Source organism: Quercus suber, unplaced genomic scaffold, assembly GCF_002906115.3.
Source record: "Quercus suber isolate HL8 unplaced genomic scaffold, Cork oak 2.0 scaffold_358, whole genome shotgun sequence".
In the NCBI taxonomy this organism is placed as follows: Eukaryota; Viridiplantae; Streptophyta; class Magnoliopsida; order Fagales; family Fagaceae; genus Quercus; species Quercus suber.
In genome coordinates this window covers 722,611-747,939 of record NW_027069810.1, presented here as the reverse complement: position 1 = coordinate 747,939, position 25,329 = coordinate 722,611, and the positions used below count along the sequence as shown (strand labels likewise).

General features: G+C 39.0%; 2 protein-coding genes and 1 long non-coding RNA gene across 3 annotated transcripts; 1 reads left to right on the top strand and 2 right to left on the bottom strand.

The window, feature by feature from the left end:
• Positions 1–5,735: 5,735 nt before the first annotated feature.
• LOC136061855 (uncharacterized) lies at positions 5,736–7,858 on the bottom strand. Its single transcript, XM_065760222.1, has 2 exons — positions 7,123–7,858; positions 5,736–7,081 (listed from the first exon to the last, which is right to left on the bottom strand). Exons 1-2 carry the CDS (start codon positions 7,856–7,858, stop codon positions 5,736–5,738), a joined length of 2,082 nt encoding a protein of 693 aa, XP_065616294.1.
• Positions 7,859–12,914: 5,056 nt separating this feature from the next.
• LOC136061858 (putative U-box domain-containing protein 42) lies at positions 12,915–17,601 on the bottom strand. Its single transcript, XM_065760230.1, has 3 exons — positions 16,415–17,601; positions 14,968–15,277; positions 12,915–14,672 (listed from the first exon to the last, which is right to left on the bottom strand). Exons 1-3 carry the CDS (start codon positions 17,513–17,515, stop codon positions 13,078–13,080), a joined length of 3,006 nt encoding a protein of 1,001 aa, XP_065616302.1. The 5' UTR covers positions 17,516–17,601; the 3' UTR covers positions 12,915–13,077.
• A 978-nt stretch (positions 17,602–18,579) lies between these two features.
• On the top strand, positions 18,580–20,089 carry LOC136061865 (uncharacterized). The gene is made up of 3 exons (XR_010623721.1): positions 18,580–18,702; positions 19,553–19,644; positions 19,766–20,089. It is a non-coding gene; the product is annotated as an uncharacterized LOC136061865 (long non-coding RNA).
• The last annotated feature ends 5,240 nt before the right edge of the window (positions 20,090–25,329 follow it).

Genomic DNA, 25,329 nt, shown 5'->3' with positions numbered 1-25,329 from the left:
TAAGTCTAATTTGGGTTCATGAGTAATCATTATGAAGGGAATTTTTTTTTTGAGAGAATTTCAACCTATGGCGTCCACTCCTGATAATAGCTCTTTATTATCAAACTAAGACACTAATCGGTTTTTGGTGTAGGTGGGGATTGAACCCCAGATCTCTTATATAACCATCAGAGATTTTACCAGCTGAGCTAACTGGAACCCACATTATGAAGGGAATTCAATTGACTATCATTGGGCTAAAAAATATTTATCTCAATCAGTCATTCAATTTTTTGGTCAAAAAAGGACATTTGCGCTCCATTTGTTTTGATGGAAAATCTTGTGTAAAGATAGTTTTTCATGTTTTCCAGTGTTTGATAGCATAAAAAAAGATAAGTAAAAAAGAAAACTATCTTTGGTCAACATAAAAAATATGGCTTATTTTTAGAGATTGTTTTCCACTAAATTAATTTAGAAAACAACTTTATCTCATAGCTGTAGCTTCGTTTGTTTCGATGGAAAACCTTGTGTAAAGATAGTTTCCATGTTTTCCAGTGTTTGGTAGCATTTAAAAAAAAAAAGATAAGTTTAAGGAAAACTATCTTTAATCAACATAAAAAGTATAGCTTATTTTTAAAGATTGTTTTCCAATAAATTTTTTTAGAAAACAACTCTATCTCATAATAAGCTAAATAAAGGAAGTTAGCAGGTTGTTTTGCAACTCATTTAAAGTTACTACCGAATATTGAAAAATGAGATAGTTTTATAAGAAATGATTCTTGGAAAATGAGTTATTTTCTAGAAAATATCATTATTGAAACAAACAGAGCCTCGGTCATTTTGACTCTTGATCCCTAAAATTGTTTAATGCGACACTTAATTAGGAAAAATCAAGTTAATTTTTGACATTCTCTTGATCCAAAGTGGAGAATATGATTTTTTTTTTAATATTTAATTTTGAACTAGAATTTGGATTCTTGCATGCAAATTGAGGGCGAACCCCCTGGTCAGGTGGCCTTGCCTGGCCTTTGGGCCAATCTTGGGCAATTGGGCTTGTGGCAATTTGTTGGGCCCGAATATGTTAAATTTATTTTGCTGTACTTATTACGTTTGGGTTGTGTAAAATTAACCGTTAACATTGATATTCTTACCGAAATCAGTGGGCTGAAGATTCCCGGATCTTGATCTTGAAGAGAATCCTGTAAAACGAAATTAGATCAGAGGAGACCGGTAGGTGCCGGCCCAGGGTCCTCCAATGGCAAAGTTAATATTGTCACTAGTCGTCTAAAGAAAGAAGGTGCTATCCAGAAAATGTTTTTTAGAAGAATTTTTTCATACCTCGCTTCTCTGCCAACGAGCCCTTTATATAGTGTTCGGCAAAAACGGTTACCTTGTAACTTCTCCAGTTGTCACGGGTTTTGAGAGTAACCGCTACAACCGCTATGGCAGTTATAATACTTAGATTTCATAACTGATTATTTACTGCTGAACAGTTGATGGAATATTGCACTCATTGAGAGCAGACGCAACCCTTCATCTCGTCCGTTTTACCTCTACCAAAGACGAGATGCTATCATAATGCCTGGCTCGTCCATCCTTAAGGATGGACGGGCCATTTTCACAATGCCTCGTCTTTGTTCCTCAGGATGGCGGAGGCAAGGACGAGTATTGACTCCATTGGTGAAGCTCCTTTTTCCTGTGATGAGGTTTCATAGACGATCCGAGCTATCTTTTTCCTTCCCCATTGTTTGGACGAGTCGTGTGGACGACTTAGGAGTTAGACATTTTTTTGCCTCTTCATCAGTTGCCCCCTGTCCACATGGGTCGTTCAACTAATGGGGTGAGTTTGTTCAATTCGTCCTTAGACGTTCGTAGCTAATTTAAGATAAGGGCATATGCCACGTGTTAGCATCTTATTGGTAATTAGTCTCGTCGATTCATTTCTTCGAGATAGATGCCACGTGTCACTTCCGTATTGATGACGTCGTTTCAAATGCCCAGGTCAACATCCTATAAATAGTTGAATCTCTCTTGTGCCCTTCACATTTCTAGAATTTTTTGCCCTTGACATTCCTCGTCTAGAGCCTCGTCTAGGAGTTTTCACGCGTTTATAGCCCTCATCCGTCTTAGAAACAGGTATTCCTTCCTCCTTCATCTTGTAGGTTTCTTCAATTTTTCTTTTCAAAGAAAATGTCAGCAACAGTTATCTCTTCGTCTAGTGATAGTGTAGAGAAAGAGATAGACGAGTATTACGACGAGACTAGCTCCAATAATTCTAGTAGTTCTAGCGATAGTAGTGGGGGGAATTCTTCGGACGAGTACATTTCTGGAGTCCCTGGTGTTCCTTTGGAAGTTGTTCAAGATCAACTTCGGAAGGCCTCAGGGTCCTGGGCAGGTACCTCATCCAACATTCTTCCTGATGCCTCAGACGAACAGACCACTGTCTTTAGTTGCGCTCTAGATATCCCCTCTAAGACAGACGAGCAGAGGTTGAACAATCTTAGGACGTGGTACCAAATCCCGGACGAGTTTAACCCCAGACTACCAGTCCGTGGAGAATGGTGTTGTGACCCTCGTTTTGGGATAGGCGTCTATGAAGCCTATCTTTTGGGGGGCCTAAGATTTCCATTAAATTCTTTTACCAGAGAGTTACTATGTAGGTTAGGTTTAGCAGTATGTCAGTTTAATCCCAACGCGTGGAGGTTGATTATCTCCATGCAAATTTTGTGGAGGGAAGTATTTGGAGGGGACCGTCCTCTCACCGTGGATGAGTTCCTCTTCTATTACAAACCTTTTGAAATTCATCAATCCCTTGGCTTCTATCAGTTCACAGCCAGGGGTAGTGATTGTAGATTGATCAAGTCCTTGGCCTCGTCTGATAAGAAATGGAAGACGGAGTTCTTCTTTGTCTCTGGCTTTTGGGCTGGTAGTCCTGCGGACGTTGGCCGGGATACATTTGGTTCTTATACTGGGGATTTAGGGAACCTTCGCCCAGAGGGTAAAGTCTTTGTCTCCCTTTTTCTCTTTTTTTTTTTTTTTTTTAAAACATATTACTATTACTATTGTCTATGTCTAACTTTTATTTACTTTCTTTTAGCCGTTGGAAGACCTTCCCTTAGCAAATTCCACCGTGACCGCGTCCACAGGGCTCGTCTACACTCAAACAGGGATTTCCATTCCTTAGTTACACTCAGACGACTTGCCAAATGGGGACTTGGTCCTAAACCATCTGAAGAAGCTCTTGCTCATGAGATCACAGTACGAAGAAGTAAGTTCAAAATTCTAAGTGTTCTTGTTATTGTTTGTCCCTCGTCTTTGTTCTAAAAGAAATTTTTTTTTTTTTTTTTTTAGGAATGGCAACAATGAAGGGAAATAAGGGAAAGGAGGTAGCTGCTGAAGGGACTCGTCTTGAGGGTGAGCCTCAATCTCGTCCACTGGGTGGGGAGAAAAGGAAAACTTTATCCAGAACTCTGGATTTAGGGAACCTCCCTAGCCGTCGAAGCAAGAAAATTAAATAAGTCTCGTCCCAAGCGAAGCCTAACCTACCTCCATCCCAACCACCTACCCAGGTGTTTGACGTCGACTCGTCCACGCCCATTGAGACCCCCCCGTCCAAGACTCCTACACCCACGACGACCATCGCCGCCTCGTCCCAGCCTTCCCAAAGGGTTGCTTCAAATATTGTTGAGAATGAAGACTTAGCCTGGGAACGGTTCCAAAGTGCTGTGCTTGAGGAGGACATAAATGCCTGTTATGACATGTCCTTGAGGGAGTTTGAACATTCAGGTGTTCATGATCTTTTTAAGGTATGGACTTTTTGAGCTCGTCTTAGCTATAATATGAGGATCATTCTGTTAACTTTTCTTACTCGTCCTTTCTCATAGGCTATGTCAAAATTTATGGCGGCCTCTAAGCAAGCTACAGAGCTGGACAAGACGAGGGTCTTGCTGGAGACGAGGATCCAGGAGGTGAAGGCTGAATCTAAAAAGTGGGCTGAGGCAGCTGCTAATGCTAATGAGAAGGCAAAAGAGTTAGAAAATTTGATCGAGGAGCTGAGGACTGACGCTGTGGAGAAGGATACTCATCTTGATCATCTTTAGAAAAAGAATGACGAGCTGAGTTCTCTTCTCTCTAAAGCACGAGAAGACGCGGTGACTGAATTCAGGGCGTCCAAGCAATGTACTGATCTCTTGGACACCAACTATGCGGCTGGCTTTGAGGATTTCAGGATGGAGGCTATGGAAAACTTCCTTGAAGTTGACTTTAGCTCCATCAAGCTTAATTTGAACGCTACTGCAACCAGCTCTCTCCTCCAAACTGGCTCTGAAGACGTCAATATTGAGGACGACGCCTCAACTTTGCCTCCTCAAGACGATTCCCATGTTGATGCTCCACCAGCTTAAGGACGAAGTCTTAACTTAATTATCTTTTGTATTTTTACTTTTCTTTTGGTCCATTATTTTAGGACCTTTTTATTGTAATGTAAGTAAATTCAGCTCGTCCATAGTTTAAGGACGAGTTTATGCAAAACAATTTTTATGTTATAAGGGTGTTTGGACATTAGTTGTCCGCCCTTGGAACAGCTGAATGACTATTGTTGTCTTTCTTTAATATGTGTATGAATGAGTCTTTATTTTTCACATACTAGTCTTGATGTTTAGCTCGTCCATTTTACACATTTTTACCATTTTTGTTGGAATTTCACTAAGTGTGATTTATCCATGAAGTAACAATTCAGCTTCATTGATTTTTTTTCTTTTTTTTTTTATTTGTTTTTGCCAATTTCCGTCCTGAGGCTATGTATTTTTATTCGTCCATGGACAGATATCTTCGATTGCAAAAGCACTCATCTATGCACTTGTTCATACTTGAGATAATATTTTACTTCATCCCTTGTATGAACGAGTGTACGTTAACCTCATGACGGGTGTAAGTTTGTTTCACCTCGTCCTTTGACTTGGACGAGTTTACTTGGATATCAAGTTTTACCTCGTCCTTTGTTTTGGACGAGTTTACTTGGATATCAAGTTTCACCTCGTCCTTTGACTTGGACGAGTTTACTTGGATATCAAGTTTTACCTCGTCTTTTGTTTTGGACGAGGTTATTTAGATGGCATAAATTTCATTTCGCCCCTTTATTCGGACAAATTTGCCTTGGAAAAAATTTAAACGATACATCTCCGCGTCCAGAGAATTTTCTCGTCTTGAGCTTTTCAGCTCTTGGCCACATGAAAATCAATATTGCACAAAACATTATATACATAACATAACATATTGTTTCAAGACGGGGCATACACTTCATAGGCTAATGCCTTTATTCAAACAGACTATAACGTTGTCCATAAGTTTAACACAATAATAAAGCCACACAATATATAATAACAAAGTTTTGTTTTTAATCCTTGAGCTCATCCAGAGTCATGCTCCTCCAAGCCAACATTTTACTAATAGTACTTCCTCAAGTGCTCCACATTCCAAGGATGCTCCAACTTCCTTCCATCAAGGGCTTCCAAATAATAGGATCCTTGTCTTTTGCAGTTGACGACTCTGTAGGGGCCTTCCCAGTTTGGTCCTAACTTCCCATATGCTAGGTTCTTTGTTGCCAAGGAAACCCTTTTCAGGACGAGGTCTCCTATGTTGAAACGCCTTGGCTTCACCATCGCATCATACCGCCTAGCCATGAGGTTTTTGTACCGTGCCATCCTTTGTTCAGCGTCCATCCTTACCTCGTCTATCAAATCAAGGTCCAAACGGAGTTATTCCTCGTTATCTTTGTCTTGATACGCTGCCACTCTATGATTGGCCATGTGCACTTCTGCAGGTATGACTGCTTCTGTTCCATAAGCTAGCTTGAAAGGAGTTTCCCCTGTAGGAGTTCTTGCTGTCGTTCTATATGCCCACAAGACACCTGGTAGCTCATCTGGCCGTATTCCCTTAGCCCCCTCAAGCCGAGTCTTGATTATCTTTAACAAGGATCGGTTTGCGACTTCCGCTTGGCCATTAGCTTGTGGGTGGGCTGGCGAAGAGTAGTGATTTTGAATTCCAAAATGCATGCAAAAATCTTTGAAAAGTGCATTGTCAAATTGTCGTCCGTTGTCTAATACCAGCACCCTAGGTACTCCAAATCTGCACACAATGTTTTTCCACACGAAGTTCTTGACATTTTGCTGTGTGATGTTGGCCAAAGACTCTGCCTCTACCCACTTGGTAAAATAGTCAATGACAACCACGAGGAATTTCATTTGCCTTGTACCCAAAGGAAATGGGCCCAGAATGTCTAGACCCCATTGTGCAAAAGGCCACGGGGCTGTCATTGGAGTCAAGTACTCTAATGGTTGCCTGGGAATGTTGCTAAACCTTTGGCATTGATCGTAGACCTTGACGTAGGCCTTGGCGTCAGCTTGCATATTTGGCCAATAATACCCTGCACGGACGATCTTGTGAACGAGTGACCTGGCTCCTGAGTGATTTCCACATGCTCCTTCATGAATTTCCCTTATTACGTAGTTTGCTTCGTCTGGGGCTAAGCACTTGAGATAAGGCTGGGAAAAACCTCTCTTATAAAGAATTTCGTCTATAAGAATGTACCTGGCTGCTCTTACCCTTAACTTCCTAGCTTCGTCCCTCTCTTCTGGGAGTCGTCCGTCTTTGAGGTATGACACAATTGGAGCCATCCAATTTTCTCTATCTTCCACCTGTAGTATCACTGGGATATTTACACTTGGCATATATTGAATTTCATCTGACTCGTCTATGGCTTCCCTCGCTGAAGCTTCTTTTGCTAAGGCATCAGCTTCCATGTTTTCCTCCCTTGGGATTTGGACGAAGCTAACTTCTTCAAACTTTTTTATAATGCGCATTACTCGGTCCAGATACTTCCTCATTCGCTCTTCCTTTGCCTCAAACATTCCATTCACTTGACCTATGATTAACTGCGAATCTCCCAGGAAGAGGAGTGACTTTGCCTCTATGGACTTGGCTAATTCCATCCCCTTGAGAAGAGCTTCATACTCAGCTTCATTGTTAGTTGTCTGGTACTGCAAACGGACTTTGTGTTTTAGCTTGTCCCCCTCTGGGGATTGTAAAACCACACCTATTCCTCCTGCATGCTGAGTAGATGAACCATCAACATAGACGACCCACCTAGCATTATCCTTGTCACCCCTTCGTCACCACTTGAAGTAAACTCCGCGATGAAATCTGCCAGAGCTTGAACTTTTATGGCATGCCTCGGTTGATATCTTATGTCGAACTCACTGAGCTCGACGGCCCATTGGATCAAACATCCTGTAGCCTCCAATTTGTTCATTGCCTTCTTAAGTGGGTGGTCTGTCATGACGTTGATGACATGAGCTTGAAAGTAGTGTCTTAGTTTTCTGGAGGCTGTTATCAATGCAAAAGCTAATTTCTCCATTAGGGGATATCGTCCTTCTGCTCCCCTCAATGCCTTGCTGGTGTAATATACAGGTCTTTGTACCTTGTCTTCTTCCCTCACTAATGCTGAGCTCACTGCGTGTGGAGTGACTGCCAAATATAAATACAACTGTTCTCCTTGCACGGACAGGCTTAACAAAGGGGCCTTAGTGAGATACGTTTTCAAATCTTCGAAAGCTTTCTGACACTCATCGGTCCATTCAAACGCTTTTTTAAGAACCTTAAAAAATGGCAGACATTTGTCAGTAGCTTTAGAAACAAAACTGTTGAGGGCGGCAACTCGTCCGGTGAGGGATTGGACTTCTTTAACATTGCTCGGAAGTTTCATACTCAAAATTGCTTGAATTTTGTCAGGGTTTGCTTCGATTCCTCTGTTGGAAACCATAAACCCTAGGAATTTCCCTGATGATACTCCAAAAGCGCATTTGCTAGGGTTCAACTTCATGTGATACTGCCTCAATGTCTTAAAGCTTCCTGCAAGTCATCCAGATGCCTTCCCTCGTCCTGGGTTTTTATCAACATATCGTCTATATAGACTTCCATATTCCGCCCGATCTGTGGATGAAACATATGATTGACCAGTCGTTGGTACGTTGCTCCAGCATTTTTCAAACCAAAAGGCATTAGATCATAACAAAATAATCCCTGACTAGTGACAAAGGACGTCTTCTCTTGGTCCGCTTCGTCCATCCTAATCTGATTATATCTAGAGAATGCATCCAGGAAACTGAGCAACTTATGTCCTGCAGTAGAATCTACCAGTTGATCAATGCGTGGTAACGGGTAACTATCCTTGGGACAAGCTTTGTTTAAGTCAGTGAAATCAACGCACATCCTCCATTTGCCGTTTGCCTTCTTGACCATGACCACATTGGCTAACCAGTCAGGACAGTATACCTCTCGAATGAACTTCGCTGCAATTAACTTTTGAACTTCCTCCTTAATAGCATTGTCTCTCTCTGGGGCAAACACCATCTTCTTTTGTCGCACTAGCTTTGAGGAAGGGCATACACTTAGACGGTGGGAAATGACACTAGGGTCTATACCCGGCATGTCTTCATGACTCCATGCGAACACATCCCTGTTTCTTTTCAAAAAACAAATGAGATCTTTCTTGATCTTCGCTTCCAGATCTGCTCCAACCCTGGTACACCTCTCAGGGTTATCATCATCTAAAGGAATATCTTCCAACGCTTCAATGGGTTCCACCACAACTTTTTTCTCTTCGATAATCATTGCTTGAACTTGCTCGTCCGCTGCCAGCATAGCTAGATAACACTCCCTTGCTGCTAATTGGTCTCCCTGTACTTGGCCTATCCCATGTTCTGTTGGGAACTTGACTGATTGGCTTCGAGGAAGGGCATATGCTCAGACGGTGGGTAATGACACTAGGGTCTATACCCGGCATGTCTTCATGACTCCATGCAAACACATCCCTGTTTCTTTTTAAAAAACTAATAAGATCTTTCTTGACCTTCACTTCCAGATCTGCTCCAACCCTGGTACATCTCTCAGGGTTATCATCATCTAAAGGGATATCTTCCAACGCTTCAACAGGTTCTGCCACAACTTTCTTCTCTTCGATAATCATTGCTTGAACTTGCTCGTCCGCAGCCAGCATAGCTAGATAACACTCCCTTGCTGCTAATTGGTCTCCCTGTACTTGGCCTATCCCATGCTCTGTTGGGAACTTGACTGACAAGTGGTAAGTGGATGTAATCGCCTTCCACCTATTCAGAGTTGGCCTCCCAATTATTGCGTTGTAAGAAGACGAGCAGTCAACTACAAGGAAGTTCACTTCCTTGGTAACTTGCTGCGGATATGCCCCTACTGTCACTGGTAACGAAACGCTACCCACAGGTTGCACCTTCATCCCACCAAAGCCTACTAGGGGGGAACTCGTTGGGCGGAGCAAGTCTCGTCCTAACCTCATCTGCTGAAAGGCTGAATAGTATAAGATATCAGCAGAACTCCCATTATCTATCAACACCCTTCTAGTCTTGTAGTCTGCAATAAGGAGGGTGACGACAATAGCGTCGTCATGAGGGTGGTGGACTCTCTCTGCATCCTCGTCCGTGAAGGTGATTGCCTGCTCGTCCGAAACCCCTGCACATGGTGATCGTCCAGAGAGCTGAACGCTCTGGACCACTTTCAAATAGGCTTTCTTTGACTTGGCGGACTGTCCTGCAGAACTTCCTCCTAGAATGATCCTTATTTCTCCGAGCGGTGGTCGTGGCGAGTCTTCTACCTTCGCTTTCAGTTTCTCGTCCTTGCGATCTCGTCCAAGGAAATTTTTCAGCTTCCCTTGTCTGATGAGATTCTCGATCTGCTGCTTCAGGTCGAAACACTCGTCCGTGTCATGCCCGTGGTCTCTATGGAAGCGACAATACTTGTTTCTGTTGCGCTTATTGGGATCTCCCTTCATCTTTTCTGGCCACTTTAAGGAAGGCTCGTCCTTGATTTGCATAAGGACTTGCTCGAGTGGCACACTCAAAGGAGTGTACTGTTGGTTCCTTGCTGACGGACCTGCCCTCTTCTCTCGATCTCTCTTATCCTCCGTCCGTCCCTTCTTTGAACGAGGACCTTGTTCGGAATGACGAGTAGGATTGGTTTCCATTCTCTCAGCCCTCTTCCTCTTCTTAGCTATAATCGCGTCTTCTGCATTCATGAAGTTTTGGGCTGAATGGACGAGCTCAGCCATGGACTGAGGTTCCTTCTCGTAAAGCTTATGTATGAACAAGTCGGAGTTGACCCCATTATGAAAAGCTGCCAACAATAGCTTGTCATCTACCTCGTCCATGCTCAGGGCTTCCTTGTTGAAGCGCGTGATGAAAGAGCGCAAACTTTCATTCTCTCCTTACTCTATGGTCAGTAAGCTGGACGAGGAACGCTTATGTCTCTGTCCTCCAATGAAATTATTAACAAATAATTTGCTCAACTCCTCAAAAGAACTTACTGAACTCGGAAGTATTTTGCTGAACCAGACTCGCGCTGGCCCTTTAAGGGTAGTTGGAAAGGCTCTGCACATTATTTCATCCGGAACCCCTTGAAGATGCATAGTGGTCTTAAAGGTAGCAATATGGTCAAAAGGGTCACGAGTGCCATCATATGAGTCTAAAGTAGGCATCTTGAACTTTGGTGGCAAAGGGTGGCTATTAATGGATGAGACAAAGGGTGAATCAGTTCTGTGAACCAAATCTTCTACAGGATTGGTCCTTCTCATGCTCTCTCTCATTTCGTCCATGACCTTCCTCATTTGGTCCACCTCTTTCTCCAAATGCGGTACCCTCCGTGAAGCTGCACCTCTTGATTGACTTTCCGATCCAAGGTTTCTCTCTCCTTCTGGAATTTGTTCACGTTCGTCCCCATGAGCCTCCTGCCTCTGCCTTCTAAAGTTAATCTCCCTTTGCAAGTCTTGATTCTGGCGAGTCAGTTCCGCCATGGCCGCGGCCATGGATTGCATTTGCTGAGCAGAAGAGGGCTGCATGGCAGGCGCTGATTGCTGGCCGCGAAGGGGATTACTAGAAGCGTCTCTACTCTCCTGGGGGCCTGGACTGGTAGCCCCCGATCTCGTCCGGACCATCTCAGCCCTTTTTCCAGAGAAAGAAATAGTAGATATGGCAAATAGACTTGAAGTGCGATGAATACAATCTAATTTCTTTCCCACAGACGGCGCCAACTGATATGCTTACAGAAATCAGTGGGCTGAAGATCCCCGGGTCTTGATCTTGGAGAGAATCCTGTAAAACAAAATCAGATCAGAGGAGACCGGTGGGTGCCGGCCCAGGGTCCTCCGATGGCAAAGTTAATATTGTCACTCGTCGTCTAAAGAAAATACAACTCAGAAAATGTTTGTTTTTCTCTTCCAGAAATTTTTATCCCTTGCCTCCTTGCCGATTGCCCCTTTATATAGTGTTCGGTAAAAACGGTTACCTTGCAACTTCTCCGGTTGTTGCGGATTTTGAGAGCAACCGCTCGTAACTGCTATAACTGATTATTTACTGCGGAACGGTTGCTGGAATATTGCGCTCATTGAGAGTAGACGCAACCTTTCACCTTGCCCTCTCTACCTTTGGCAGAGACAAGATGTCACTATGATGAAGGCTCGTCCATCCTTACGGATGGACGGGCCTTTTTCACAATGCCTCGTCCTTGCTCCTCAGTACGAAGGAGGTAAGGACGAGTGTCGACTCCATTGGCCTGGACGACCTCCCCATGGCTTGGACGAGCCTTGTGGACGAACCTTTTGGAGGGATATTTCTGCCTCCTCATCATGATCTATTAACCCCTGTTTGTCCTGGATAAAGGACAATCTTTAATTATACCTCCTTTATTTAATGGCATTAACTATGTATACTAGAAAGTACGCATGAGAGCTTTCTTGTAATCTTTAGATGAAAAGGTGTAACAAGCTATGGAAATAGGCTAGACCAAGCTAAAGGAAGTGCTAGCTGATTGGGATGATGCTAAGATCAAAGTGGCAAACTTCAATAGTAGAGCATTGAATGCTTTATTTAGTGCGGCCACCAATGAAAAGTTCAAGAAAATATTCTCAATTGAAACTGCTAAGGAAGCATGGACTATCCTCTAGACAACCTATAAAGGAACTAAGGTTGTTAAGGATTCAAAACTTCAAAGGTTTACTACAAACTTTGAAGAGATTAAGATGAAGGAGGATGAGTCATTTGATGAGTTCTATGCCAAGCTCAAGGACATAGTGAACTCTACATTTAATCTTAGAGAAACCATTCTCGAACCCGAGATTGTTAGAAAGGTGCTCAAATCTCTTCCAGAGAGATTCCATGCCAAGATCACTTAAGGAATCAAAGGACATTGATCAAATTCCTTTGACAGAGCCGATTAGCAACCTGCAAACCTATGAATTGGGTTTGTCTAGGATCGAGAAATCAAGCAAGAGCAAGAGCATGGCACTGAAGGCCAAAAGCAGTGACACCGATGAGTCTTCGGATGATGAAGATTCTAAGATGAAATCTTATATCACAGGGCAATTCAAAAATTTCATGAAGAATGCCAATGCGAAAGGATTCGACAAAGACCGTAAGCAATCCAGTTCTTCACAGTTTAAGAGACAAGATAAAGGGAAGAAGGATGTTAGGGATGGCGGTCAATACATTGTTCCCTCCAGACTAAAATGCTTCGAGTGTCAAGGCTTTGGACATATGAAACAAGGATGTCCAACTTATCTCAAGACCATTGGGAAAAGCAAAGCCCTTTCTACTACCTTGAGTGACACCGAGGGGTCAATATATTCTTGGCCTATCACCTCTACCAACCAACTTGCTGATATCTTCACCAAAACTCACCCACTTGGTTGTCTTCGAGATCTTATATCCAAACCCCAATTGGCTTCCTCCTTTCCACCTCAAGTTTGAGGGGGGGTGTTAGTATATAGGTTAGTCTAACCTAGCCCATCAGGCTTAGCCTAGTATATTGTGTTTGTATCTTGTAATATACTCATATTACTTGTACTTTACACATACTTAGCGTATATAAGGATCTCTATTGTATAGTGTCGTAGACACATAATATACATCAATATACAAACTATTCCGGCTTTCTCTTTCTCACTTTATATTCTTAACAACTTTGTCAATAGCAGCATTACAATAAGACCATAAAGAAGAGAAAGGAAAAGGGACGATTTTACATGGTATAGTTGGAAGTAGAGGAATTTGGCATCTTATTCAAATGCCTCAAAATCTTCTCAGCCATCTCCCTCGTTTTGCCATCCCCATGATGGAAAGCATTCACCAATGTTGCAGGCAACAACCTATCCTGTGATATATCCGAAGCAGACTTGTCCCCACCTTTCATCAAGAACTTGTCAATCACCCAAAGTGACTTTTGCCATAGACCCTCTTGCTGGTGCTCTTTCACCAAATTTAGAACACGTTGTACAGCATTTACTTCACTCAACATGCTCACACTCTTGTCCACATCAACTTTTTCATCTAGCAATGTAATTATAGCTGACAATGCAGCTTCAACTACTTCAACATTCTCGTGGTCCAAACAAGCCAACAGCCTCTCAACTGCCTTTGCATCAACTAAACAGAATGTGTTCTGTGAAGAACAAGCCCCTCTGTGAACTGGGCAACCCGGTAGTTTCCTCCTCTTCGATGAACCAAAAGATAGGAACTTGGGTAAGTAGAACAACTTCACAAACTTGGTTCTCTTAATTTGAGGTGCTTTTGACAGATTTATCGACTGTGATGAGAGATTTTCCAACCCAATTGCTGATAACCTCTGAACTTCATCACTAGATGTTTTTATGAGCAGCTCTGTGAACACTGATGTGAAATTGTAGTTTCTTGCTAGAAACAATATCTGAGGTTCATATAGTGTTGTTGTGAATCTGACTAGAGTGCCCACTAAGCCTTCTAAATAAGCACTTGCATACCTGCTTGATCTTGTTCCACTTCTTTGGATTTGATTGATTGTTTTTAGGATTGTAGGGACTGCATTCTTGCTCAGAATGGCTAGGTTTAGCGTTAGGTTTTGGTGGGGGAGTTTTGCCACATATTTTGCTGAAACTGCATGTCTCTCTGTGATTTGGTTTATTTCATTAGGACTCTGGAATAGGCTCTCAGGTTGGCCTCCAGTTTTGCAGAGTCTTTCAGCTAGTGTGTGGCCCATGTAGGGTGAAAGTGTACACAGCAGCTTAATTGTTGTTATGGCAAGATCATCATGTGGATTATTGATGAGTTCAGTCAGGGTGTGGCTTGCTTCAGTCGTTTTGACCACTGAGACAATGGTGGCTATTGATTTTTGGGTCTTTGTCAGGCATAAGATAATTCTGATAAGATAGATGTTGAGTTTATCAGGGGTTGAGTTCTTCAGCATGTCGAAGATGTTGTAGACCACATAGTCAGAAGTTATAGTGTGGCCATGATTATTCACTTGGAGCTTCTCAAGCTCAAGCTCAGACTCGAATATATTTGCTAGTATTGCTGCTGCTTCTATTTTTGAGTTCATAGGCTCATCATAGATCGTCCTACTGAACATCTCTTCAGCCATTATTTTAACTACTCCAGCTTCTGCAAGTATTTTTGCATTTGGCTGGTAGGATGAGATCTGAGCCAGAGCTTTAAATGCTGCGGTTCTGCTCAGACTGTTTCCACTCTGAACCATTTTTACAAGATGGGGGGAAGCCCTCACAGCCACAAAGGTTTTGCTGTCATGTCCAAGAACAATTTCCCCAAGGTAACTTGCCATTTCCATCTTCATTTCTTCACAACCTGTTTATTGGATTCATTTTTTGTCAGCATTACTTTTGGTTAGAGCATATGGCTTTCTACAAACTATGCCGTTAGTATATGATCTCTTTGGAGTTATACAAATGGTTCATAACAAAAGTCCAAATACATTTTCAGTTTCTTCAATTTCTGTATAATTTAGCTGCTACTCTTGTTCTGTAACTATGTTTCTCTTAAATATAGCTTTGAATGTCTTATTTGTTCTGTTTCAAAACATTTTTATTTTTAATTACTTGGAGGTAGCTTGGAAAGACTGAGAAGAAGTTTTGAGCATTACCTTCAGTAAGATGATCTAAAAGGGGTTCCAAGTGTCCACATTCTGCCATGTGCTTAATGTTATTTGGCACCTTCTCTAGGTTCCTTAAGGTTCCATCTGCTTTTTCTGAAGCAAATGCATCAATTGAATGTTTGTATTTAATATTGATCAGCATTAGAATTCCCCCAGGAACTGACCCAATTTTCTCACACAAAGATAGGGATTTTGAGAGCTCAAGCAAGAACTGCAGGGATGCATGCCTTATTGGTTGGTGACTACTTGACAGCATATCAATTATTGTTGAAATATTCATTGTTTTAGAGATCATTTCCTGCAAAATTAACCACCAAAGATTACATATATCTAAGAATAAGATATGGTTTTCACTTTTGGTGAAGTCATTAAGTGCAAATACTCACAGTAGATAGATATAAACAAGACACCAATAATAGAAAGCCAAATGCACATCTAGAATCCTTGAAAAATTAGTGCTTGTTCAAATAGGTTTAAAGTTCATGAATGGAAGTTGCAGATAAAGATTGGTCTGCTTGGTTCAATCTCAGGTCTAGATAATTGCAGCTGAGGTTCCCCGCCACACTAATAGGGTAGCAAAGTATACTTCCAAAAATTCATTAAATATCTATAACTGACCACAATGGCAGGCCTTGTTTTGTCATACAACTGATTGAGACTAAGTTTTGTCTCCTGTAAAGTCACCATTTCTGTGTTCATAATTTTGACAAACAAAAACATACCTAAGACTATAGGTTAAGTTCCTATTCATCATATTGTTTTTCATTATCTATATATATTTAAAAGTTGAAGTGTAGCATTTATTGTTACTATGCTCAAGTTGAGCGACATCAACATCTACGTCTAATCTGTTATTATTTTTAAATAATTCTAAATACATTAATTTAGTACAATAACAAATTTGAAAACAGCCTATGAATCAGAAAAGTATTAGAAGATTAATTGTAATTGTGTTGTTGTTCCTGAGTTGAATTTTTCTAGGGGGTTAGTTTTAATGGGCAATGTGACGGTGAGTGTGGGAGCGAATATGTTGCCAATATTATGAGGTTTGCTATTTTTGTTTTTTTGCAAATTATGAGATTTTCTATTTTTGGTTTTTGCTAGTTGTTTTCTTGATCATAGGATTAATGGGTGTCTCTGGTTTAGCTTTTTAGGTTCTTCTATGTTATTGTTGGTGTTGTTGCTGCTGTTTTTTCCATTATTTTTAATTAATTTGGTTGGCTGATTGGAATAAGTTTTTGGAGTACTGGTTGAAAACTAAGTTTTGTTCATTTTAGAAATTGTTTAATTTTTGGGGAGAAAAAATTATTTTCCACAATTTAGAGAAAAAAATTATATATTATACTATAACTATGAAATAATTATCTATTCCCATGCATTGCGTGGGTCTTAGTTAATATAATATTGAAATCAGAGAACTGTGAAGAGCTAAAACCTTATTTTCATCATCATCCTCTGACAATAGTTGTAATACTTCCATTGCTGCACATCTAACATCTCTGTCTTTGTACTCCAGAAACTTAATGAGAGATGGCATTAGTCCAACACTGCGAACCTGTACCTTATTGTATCTTTTCCTCTGGCAGATAGTTTGCAAATCTTTTATTGCTTCCAGTACCATATCCTTTGAACTGGCTAAAGACAAAGCTGTCCGTGCTACCTTGATCCTAGATGCTTCATTCCTTTCCAGCCATTCCTCTATTGTAGACTTCAGAGCTTTGTTTGTGTTGAAAGCCCTACTCACTAGCTTCTGCCCTGTGAGTGGGCAGAAAATGTCCTCTGATTTTTCAAACTTCTCAAACCATTCAGTAATTTCATTCCTTTCATAGGTTACTCCGGTTTCTATGGTGACTGGATTGTCCATGATCTTCTTTCCTAGTGGGCAAAAGAAAGTTTCATAAAGAGGCTCCATGTACTGAGTCGCCTTTGGCAATGTGTTTAAGGATCTGTTCATGTTTCCAGGTTTTCTAGTGACGTCAGAACTTCTGCTCCTTACTGCCTCAATTTTTTGAGGCATATTCAAGAATTGATGATCGTTTATAGAAACATCAACATTAATGGGATAGAGATCTGTCTCTTGTGGTGCTGGTTCCTCCTTCAGTTGCTTCTTCAAAGACAATGTCCTTGTATCATGCTGCTTGGTGTTAACCGCAAGAGTTTGGCCAATTCCAAATTGAGCTTTCTGCATCTCATTTGATAATGACCTAATAGCAACTTTTACATATTCTTGGTCTCCAAAGGTGGAAGATGGTAGCAAGCTCAGGGATTCTCCTGTGTTATTTATCACCCCCTTAAGCTGTGCTATAATGCTTCCTAGTTCATTATCTGAAATTGCATCAATGACTTCTTGGCATCTCTTCACAAGATCCTTGGCCAAGTCAACGTTTAGGGATAGTGTTTGTAGAATCTCTATTGCATTTTCTGGTGAATTCTCTGCTTTGAGCAACTCCATTATGGCCAGAGAAGCCCTGTAAAGGTAGCATCCAAATTCAATGAAGTTTTCATGTTCTTTCTCTATGCATACAACTGCTGTCATAATCCCTGAAATGGATGCCAACAAGGATTCCGCAAGATTTAAAATTGGCGTTGCATCTTCCTTCAGCTGTATAAATGAATGACAAATTATTAAACATTCACTGTACTCATCAGTCTTCAGGTTAAGGAACCTATTTTTACGAAGGCAGTGATAAGATTCCCCTTTTTTTTTTTTTTTTGGTAGTGCTAGTAGCTTTATCCACTAACCTTCTTTGTAGTCTATTAGTTTTGTAGGATCATACACTAGCTATATCTTGTTATACGTGTATATTGAAGTTGTTAGCTATACATGCATACATAATGTATAGGCATTTATATATGCACATTGGCAAAAAAGAAAGAAAGAAAGAAAGAAAGAAAGAAAAGTGTGTATATATTAGATAGGTATTTATTTATGTATATATCACAGGCCATATGCTAGCTTAACCACTAGATTGGATGAGAGATATCAACTTTATAAATTTAGTGAGATTCTGTTGGAGCACCTGAAAATTTCTGATGCGACAACTTTTTTTTTTTGAGTATTATTTTAAACAAGACAAAGTTTATCTACAAACTTGGTTGTAACCAATGGTTACAACTCCACTCAATATTTTTTTTTATTGGATGCGAATTTTGAGAATTCACCATTGGATTATAGTTTCTTCTTATATTCTTCATGCTTACAAATTTTTTTGAAAATCAAAGGTTAGTAGTTATATTATCAATCAAATGTTTAAATTGCAAATTTTTTCCGTATAAAATTATATATAAAAAATAAGTTTATGGGTCAAATAGTTATTAACGTCCAATTAGCACAAAATTTGAAATGCATATTAAGAACATAAAAGAACATGCAATCTAACGGTTAGATTTGCAAAATATGTAGTCATATTAATTTTTTTAGTAGGAGTTGTAGGCATCAAGTTTGTAGCCAAATTTTGTCATTTTATTATTTAAATAATATTAGTTCTTGATGAAGATGAATTAGATCCAATCCTTTTCATTACTAGTTCCATGTGATAACTCTTTTGGCATGTGTATTACTATTTTGACGAATTGTGTTGCCATGCTTACTATATTTAATTTCTCTCTTCCATTATTGGGTTTGCAGGACGAGGTTTGCCTGTTTTGAATGAGGAAGGCAATTTGATATCCACAGATAATAATAGAGGAAGTTGGTTGTCTGATTCTTCATCAACTTCGGAGGTATCTATTTCCAGCTTTCGCATTGAAGGTTTTTTATTTTTTATTTTATTTATTTATTTATTTAGGACGGTGGGGGTGGTTAGTTTAGGGGAGATACAAAATTAAAGTCTCCGAGGTAGGTATACAATTCTTCTGTGATGCTCATTAATTTCAGGGCCTGGCTCTCTAACTTCAATAACAACGATATAAAGCAAGAACATCCAAAAGTAATATCAAAGCACGGCACCAGAATTTAATGTGATTCCCTTTGCAGGAGCATTCCAAGGGTGAATATGGTTGAAGTGCTTCACTTATTTTTTTGGTATACTCATCCATCCAAGAGGAGATGCGATTTTAACTATAGAGCTCATTAGCCAAAGTGCTTCACTATTAATTATACTGCAGACAACATGATTACTGGTTTATAGAAATTGAATTCAATGCTTTTGCAGTGCACTCATATATTGACACTTGGATAAGTGGACAAGTCCTACTGTTAAAGAGTGGCCTCATGGGGTGCCTAAGCATGTATAATCATCACAAAACTTAAACGTACAAAATCTTGAAATGTTGGCCCTTGTAGTGAATTTTGAACTCATTGTGTATTAATTTAGCGGTTATTCCTGATGATTCCACCAACATAAAAGCAGAAAATTTGGGCATATTACTCATGAAAAATTATAAGTCAGTGAGTATAGAAATGAGGGAGGAAAAAAAAAGAGAGCCGGGGGTTCACCTCACTCTAATATCACAACTTCAATATCAAACATCTAACTGGTTAGTATGATGGGAATTTCCTGTTTTCTTGTGACCTTTACCTATCAGCTTATGGATGTCTAACTTCATTTTGTAACTTCTCTATCTTTTCCAGTCTCAAACGACAAGTGGAATTAGCAAATGCACACTCTGCCTGAGTAATCGCCAATATCCAACAGCCACATCTTGTGGCCACATATTTTGCTGGTACTGTTTCTTTAGATTGTAAAAATTCATGTACTCTGCTGGAGCCCTCCTTTTTTTTTTTTCTTTGCCATCCCTCTTCTTCCTTTTTCTCACTCTATTATTTTGTTTCACTTTCTTGTAGGAACTGCATTATGGAGTGGTGCAATGAAAAGCCTGAGTGCCCTCTTTGTCGCAATCCCATAACTCATTCAAGCCTGGTTTGTTTATATCATTCAGACTTCTAGCATGTGATTATGGTTTATTGCACAGCCCTAAAGAATGAATAAAGATAGGCTTCCTTTAATATATAGAAAAGAAATGGAAAAGAAATCAAATTGTAAATAATTTTTCCCCTTGGGTCATTCTGAGGATGGCAAGGCCATTATTTATTAATCTATGAATAAGGGATTATTGACAATGGTGATTTTAGTTGTATCTTTTATCAAGTGTCAGGTATTTTTTTCAATCTCTAGCAGCAAAAATCAATGGAATCAATTCCCCGCAATGATTATAACATTACTCCCATATTCAGCAAGAGATTCGAGATGGAGAAAATATTTCCCCTTCTTGTTCTTTATAGAAGATGGCATGCTGCAAAAGCCATATCACAGGTGGTGAACTTAGATTATTTGTCGAATCAACACCCTCATTTCTGAATTTCTTTCCTATCTCATAAACCCGGTTTAAGTTGACCAACAACGAGTTCCTTAAGATAGAGCTCAGGTGCAATGCACATGAACAGTTTCATGTTCAGATCATTGTGATGGGTCACAAATGGAGGAGCGACTGCTCCATCGGCAATCATGTTCATCATTGGTGTTTCAACTTTCAACCTGAGAGTGAAAAGAATATTAAAGGAAAGGAAAAAGAACATGCTATCTGTAAATTTGGCTAAATTTATGTTCATTTTAAAGTCTCGAATGCCTACTTCGGTTGTATAGTTTCTTACCTTTTAGCTGTGTGCACTGTGGGCAATATAATTTTTTGAACAAAATTTAGCTACAAAACCATTTGTAGCCTAAGGTTACAGATTGCTCTAATAAACTGACATGTGTAAAAAATAGCATGTGCATTGCACATAACTAGTAAGTTGTCCATGTGATGCACGGATAATGTTATAATAGTTAATGCAATTTTTTATGAAGAATATTGTTCATATATTATAACATATTTGTTATAAAACTTTGTTAGTATTGAGTTTATCATAAGAAGTAACAATTATAAATTGCAAACACATATTCATTATAATTATTTTGTTGAAGTAATCAGCAAAAAAAGAATCAACTTTAGAGCAATATTGTATAACAAAAGTTGATAAAAGCATGGTAACATTCCATATTATTGATATTTATTTTATGATGTAATAAAGAGCTTTATAAAAGTTGATAAAAGCATGGTAATTCATTCAATATTATTGATATTTATTTTGTGATGTAATAAAGAGGTTTATTGCGATATTTTGTTTTTTTGTTTCTTGAATGCTTTGTTTTTTGAAGTATGTCGACGCTTGTAAAGCATGTTGAGGGGTATGTTATCATCATCTATTTCTTCATCTTCAATGTTTGAAGTTTGGTCTATCCTTATTTGTTCAATTTCTGAGCTTTTATCATTTTCTCCTTTTGTTCCATCATTTGTTCCTTTTGTTGCATCATTTGTGTTGATGATTGATGAAATGGCACTGGAAGAATCTTGGCTGGATCTTATGAAGTTTGTGCTGGCAGGTTTGTTGTGGCTAAGATTTTGCATAGGTATCTGCATTCATATTAAATTTAAGCATGTTATTTACATCAGTATAGCATAGAGAAAGAAATAATCTAGCATACTGGCTTTATTGTTATTATTATTTTGTTCCATACCTTTTTCTCATTTGAAGGTGCATCAAAAATCTTAGCAACTGTGTAATTTTCAAAACCATCTAGAAACGAATACAAATGTTTCCAGTGTTCATCAATGGAATTGGAGTAAACAAGAACATCATCAATATAAACAATGGTGAAGTGGCTAAAGGAGTTGAAAATATCATTCATAATGTTTTGGAACTCACTAGGGGCATTCTTGAGACCGAAAGGCATAACATTCCACTCATAATGTCCAAAAGGAGTGGTAAAAGCAGTTTTGTATCTATCACTCTCACTAATCTGGATTTGCCAGAATCCTGATTTCATATCAAATTTTGAGAATACTACAGCCTCACACAATCTATGGACCAGAGCCACTTGAACCATACCAATATGCAAATAACTTTTACCACTACTTTCAACATATATATATATATATATCCAGTGCGTAACCTCGGAACGGTGCACCGGGACACATCGGTACCAAAATATTCCATTCCCATGACCAATCCGGAACGGTCTCCGAAACGGAATTCAAAACTTTGATTACTACGCTCCAATTGAGCCACATCAGTTACCATATCATCCACATATTTCTAACATTTTCTCTCCCATTATTAACAAATTTTCTCTTTATTAATTTCTCAGCTTACAATTACACTCTCTCTAATATTTCCCCCTCACGAACCTTTACATTTTATCTCCCCACTACTCTATAACGTAATGTTACAATTCATCCATCCTTTTATCTTCTTTTTATTTTGACTGCTCTTCTCTTGTTTTATTTACTATAAATTTTGTTATTTTCTCTTCTATTCAATTCATATTTTGCTCGTACAAAAAGGTGAATACTCTCTCTTCAAATTTATTTATAAATATATACCCAAAAAAAAAGTAACAAAATATAACATCAGGGTGAATTTTGGTGTGGCCGGGAGACAATTCCCCCTGCTCTACTTACATCACATGTTTTTTATGCTAGAAATATGATCCTTAACCACCGCGCACCGTTAGTGCAGTGGTCACTCTATAAGTATAAATGTCTGTGGGAGGACAAGGGCCAGGGTTCAAGTCTCCAGGAGAGAGTTTTACACACATATACACTTAGATTAAGTTAGAATAGATTTTCTATCTTGTATTATATATATATATATATATATATATATATATGACCCTTACCCTTAAATTATAGAGACCACATGACAAAAGCATTTGATCATAGCAACTTTTTCAAGTTGTGAGTTTTCGTATTATTTTTTGTTCCGTCCAGCAAGCTATTGAATCCAGAAGTTCAATCGGTATTCAAGACCGTTACGGAACAAGGAAATTTTCAAAAATTCAAAGGCAAAGTACAAAGTGTGTTAGTACATTTTAAATTAAATATGTTGAAACTCAAAATAATTGAAGATGAATAAAGAGATGAGTTATAATTTGTTAAAGAAAGAGTTACTTGTATGTAAGTTAGATTAAATAAATTAAGAGAAGTTTTCTAAATTAATAAATAACATGTAGGTTATGTGAAGGGTTGGAAGACTATATATACGGCTATGCTATGGACTAATTTCATATTAAGAGTGAATGAAGAAAATAGTTAAAAGCAAAGAGTGTTGTGTGAGAGAGAGAATTCAATAATATTCCTAAATACTTGAGAAATTTCAGGCCAAAGAAAGGTGTTCTCCTGGTGGAGCTTTGGGCTTGAACACTTTGTGCAGAAACTGTTCTAGCCATACAACATTTGTTGGGCTGTTGTATCTTGGGGGAGACAAGTCAGAGAAGGTCTGCATCGGTTACAAAGATTAGCCAACCAAGGGCTTGAATCTCCTTAAAGAGAGCGAGTGCCGCGCCTCAGTCCAAATAGTGTTGTGTAATTTCTCTCTTTAAATTAATAATATTCAGTGTACTATTCAGTTTCTCTTAGTGTTGTTTCCATTATTATTGTGTTTGCACCAACAATTTTAAGGAGATTCAAACACATGGATCCTACACAAAAGAAACCAAATGAGCTTGTTGGAGATCTTAACAAGCCCTTTCGCTTTAAAGGAGCCCACTTCAAGAGGTGGAAAGGAAAGGTCCTCTTCTACTTGAGTCTTCTCAAAGTCGCCTACATCCTCACTGACAAGAATCCATCAAAAGTTCCTACTGATGAGATGAGTGAGGAAGAATATATTCTCCATCAAGAAAAAATAGATAAGTATACAAAAGATGAATATAATTGTCGCTCTTATCTATTGAATTGTCTTGCCGATCATTTCTATGATTATTATGATACAACTTACAATTCTGCTAAGAAAATTTGGAAATCTTTACAAAGCAAGTATGATATTGAGGAGGCAGGTGCAAAGAAGTATGCCGCTAGCAAATTTTTCCGTTACCAAATGGTGGATGGAAAATCGGTGATGGATCAAGCACAAGACTTCCAAATGATTGTGGCAGAATTGAGATCCGAAAGTATAAAGATTGGAGACAATTTGGTGGTAGCGGGCATAATTGATAAACTACCACAATCTTGGAGGGAGTTCCAAAAGACTTTGTGGCACAAACAAAAGGAGACATCCTTGGAGACTTTGATCACACGCATCTATGTGGAGGAGGAGGCTAGAGGACAAGATGCACTCATGACACAAGAGAGCAATGGTAATTCCACCACAAAGATAAACTTTATTTCAGCCAATAATAATATGCCCAAAAATCATTTTCCTAGAAATGGTCAATTGAAGCCTAAAAAGAGAGCCTTTAAAAATAATAATAGACCTCAAGGAAGGGGAAACCCGAATAAAAATTACAATAAGAACCAAGGACCCCCTTCACAAGATCAATTTAATAGATCATGTTTTGTCTGTGGCAAGAGTGGGCATATTGCTCGATTTTGCAAATTTCGGAAACGTGAATCTGTCCGGCAAGCTAACGTAACTGAAGAGCCTTTAGTGGCTATGATTACAGACATCAATATGGTGCAATATGTTGAAGGGTGGTGGGCAGATTCTGGTGCTAATAGGCATGTCTGCTATGACAAAAATTGGTTCAAATTGTACACTCCTTTTGAAGAAGAAAAAACTATTATGCTTGGTGACTCTAGCAAAACTAAGGTTTTTGGGAGTGGTGAGGTTGAATTGAAATTCACTTCTGGACGCGTGCTAACATTGAAAGATGTACTTTACACTCCGTCCATGAGGAAGAATTTGATGTCAAGCTTTTTGCTTAACAAGGCTGGCTTCAAGCAAACTATGGAATCTGATAATTATGTAATCACTAAAAAGGGATTATTTGTGGGCAAGGGTTATGCTTGTGATGGAATGTTTAAATTGAATGTTGAGAATAATAAAGCATCTACCAGTTCAGTTTATAGACTTTCTTCTATTAATTTTTGGCATGCTCGTTTGTGTCATATAAATAGTAGATATGTGGGAATTACGAGTAGTTTAGGATTAATTCCAAGACTGTCAAAAGATTTTGAAAAATGTGAAACTTGTAGCCAAGCTAAGATTACAAAAAGGCCTCATAAAAGTGTTATAAGAAATACCGAATTGCTTGAGTTAATTCACTCCGATTTATGTGAATTTGAGGGAATTTTAACTCGTGGAGGAAATAAATATATTATCACTTTTATTGATGATTTCTCAAAATATACAACTATTTATTTGTTGAAAACTAAAAGTGATGCTTTTGAAAAATTTCAAGATTTTTTAAAAGAAGTTGAAAATCAATTCGGTAGAAAAATAAAAAGAATAAGAAGTGATAGAGGCCGCGAGTATGAATCAAGTGCATTCAACTCATTTGTTCAGTCTTTGGGAATTATCCATGAAACTACTGCACCATATTCACCTGTTTCTAATGGTGTGGCTGAAAGAAAAAATAGAACTTTAATTGA

Excerpts from the sequence above, each read along its gene's own strand:
- LOC136061855 (XM_065760222.1), bottom strand. The coding sequence starts at position 7,858 with ATGAAGTTGAACCCTAGCAAATGCGCTTTTGGAGTATCATCAGGGAAA. Across the intron at positions 7,082-7,122 it reads GGTGACAAGGATAATGCTAG|GAGGAATAGGTGTGGTTTTA; the intron begins GTGGGTCGTCTA and ends CTCAGCATGCAG.
- LOC136061858 (XM_065760230.1), bottom strand. The coding sequence starts at position 17,515 with ATGACAGCAGTTGTATGCATAGAGAAAGAACATGAAAACTTCATTGAA. Across the intron at positions 15,278-16,414 it reads AGGATGATGATGAAAATAAG|GAAATGATCTCTAAAACAAT; the intron begins GTTTTAGCTCTT and ends TTAATTTTGCAG. Across the intron at positions 14,673-14,967 it reads TTTAGATCATCTTACTGAAG|GTTGTGAAGAAATGAAGATG; the intron begins GTAATGCTCAAA and ends TCCAATAAACAG.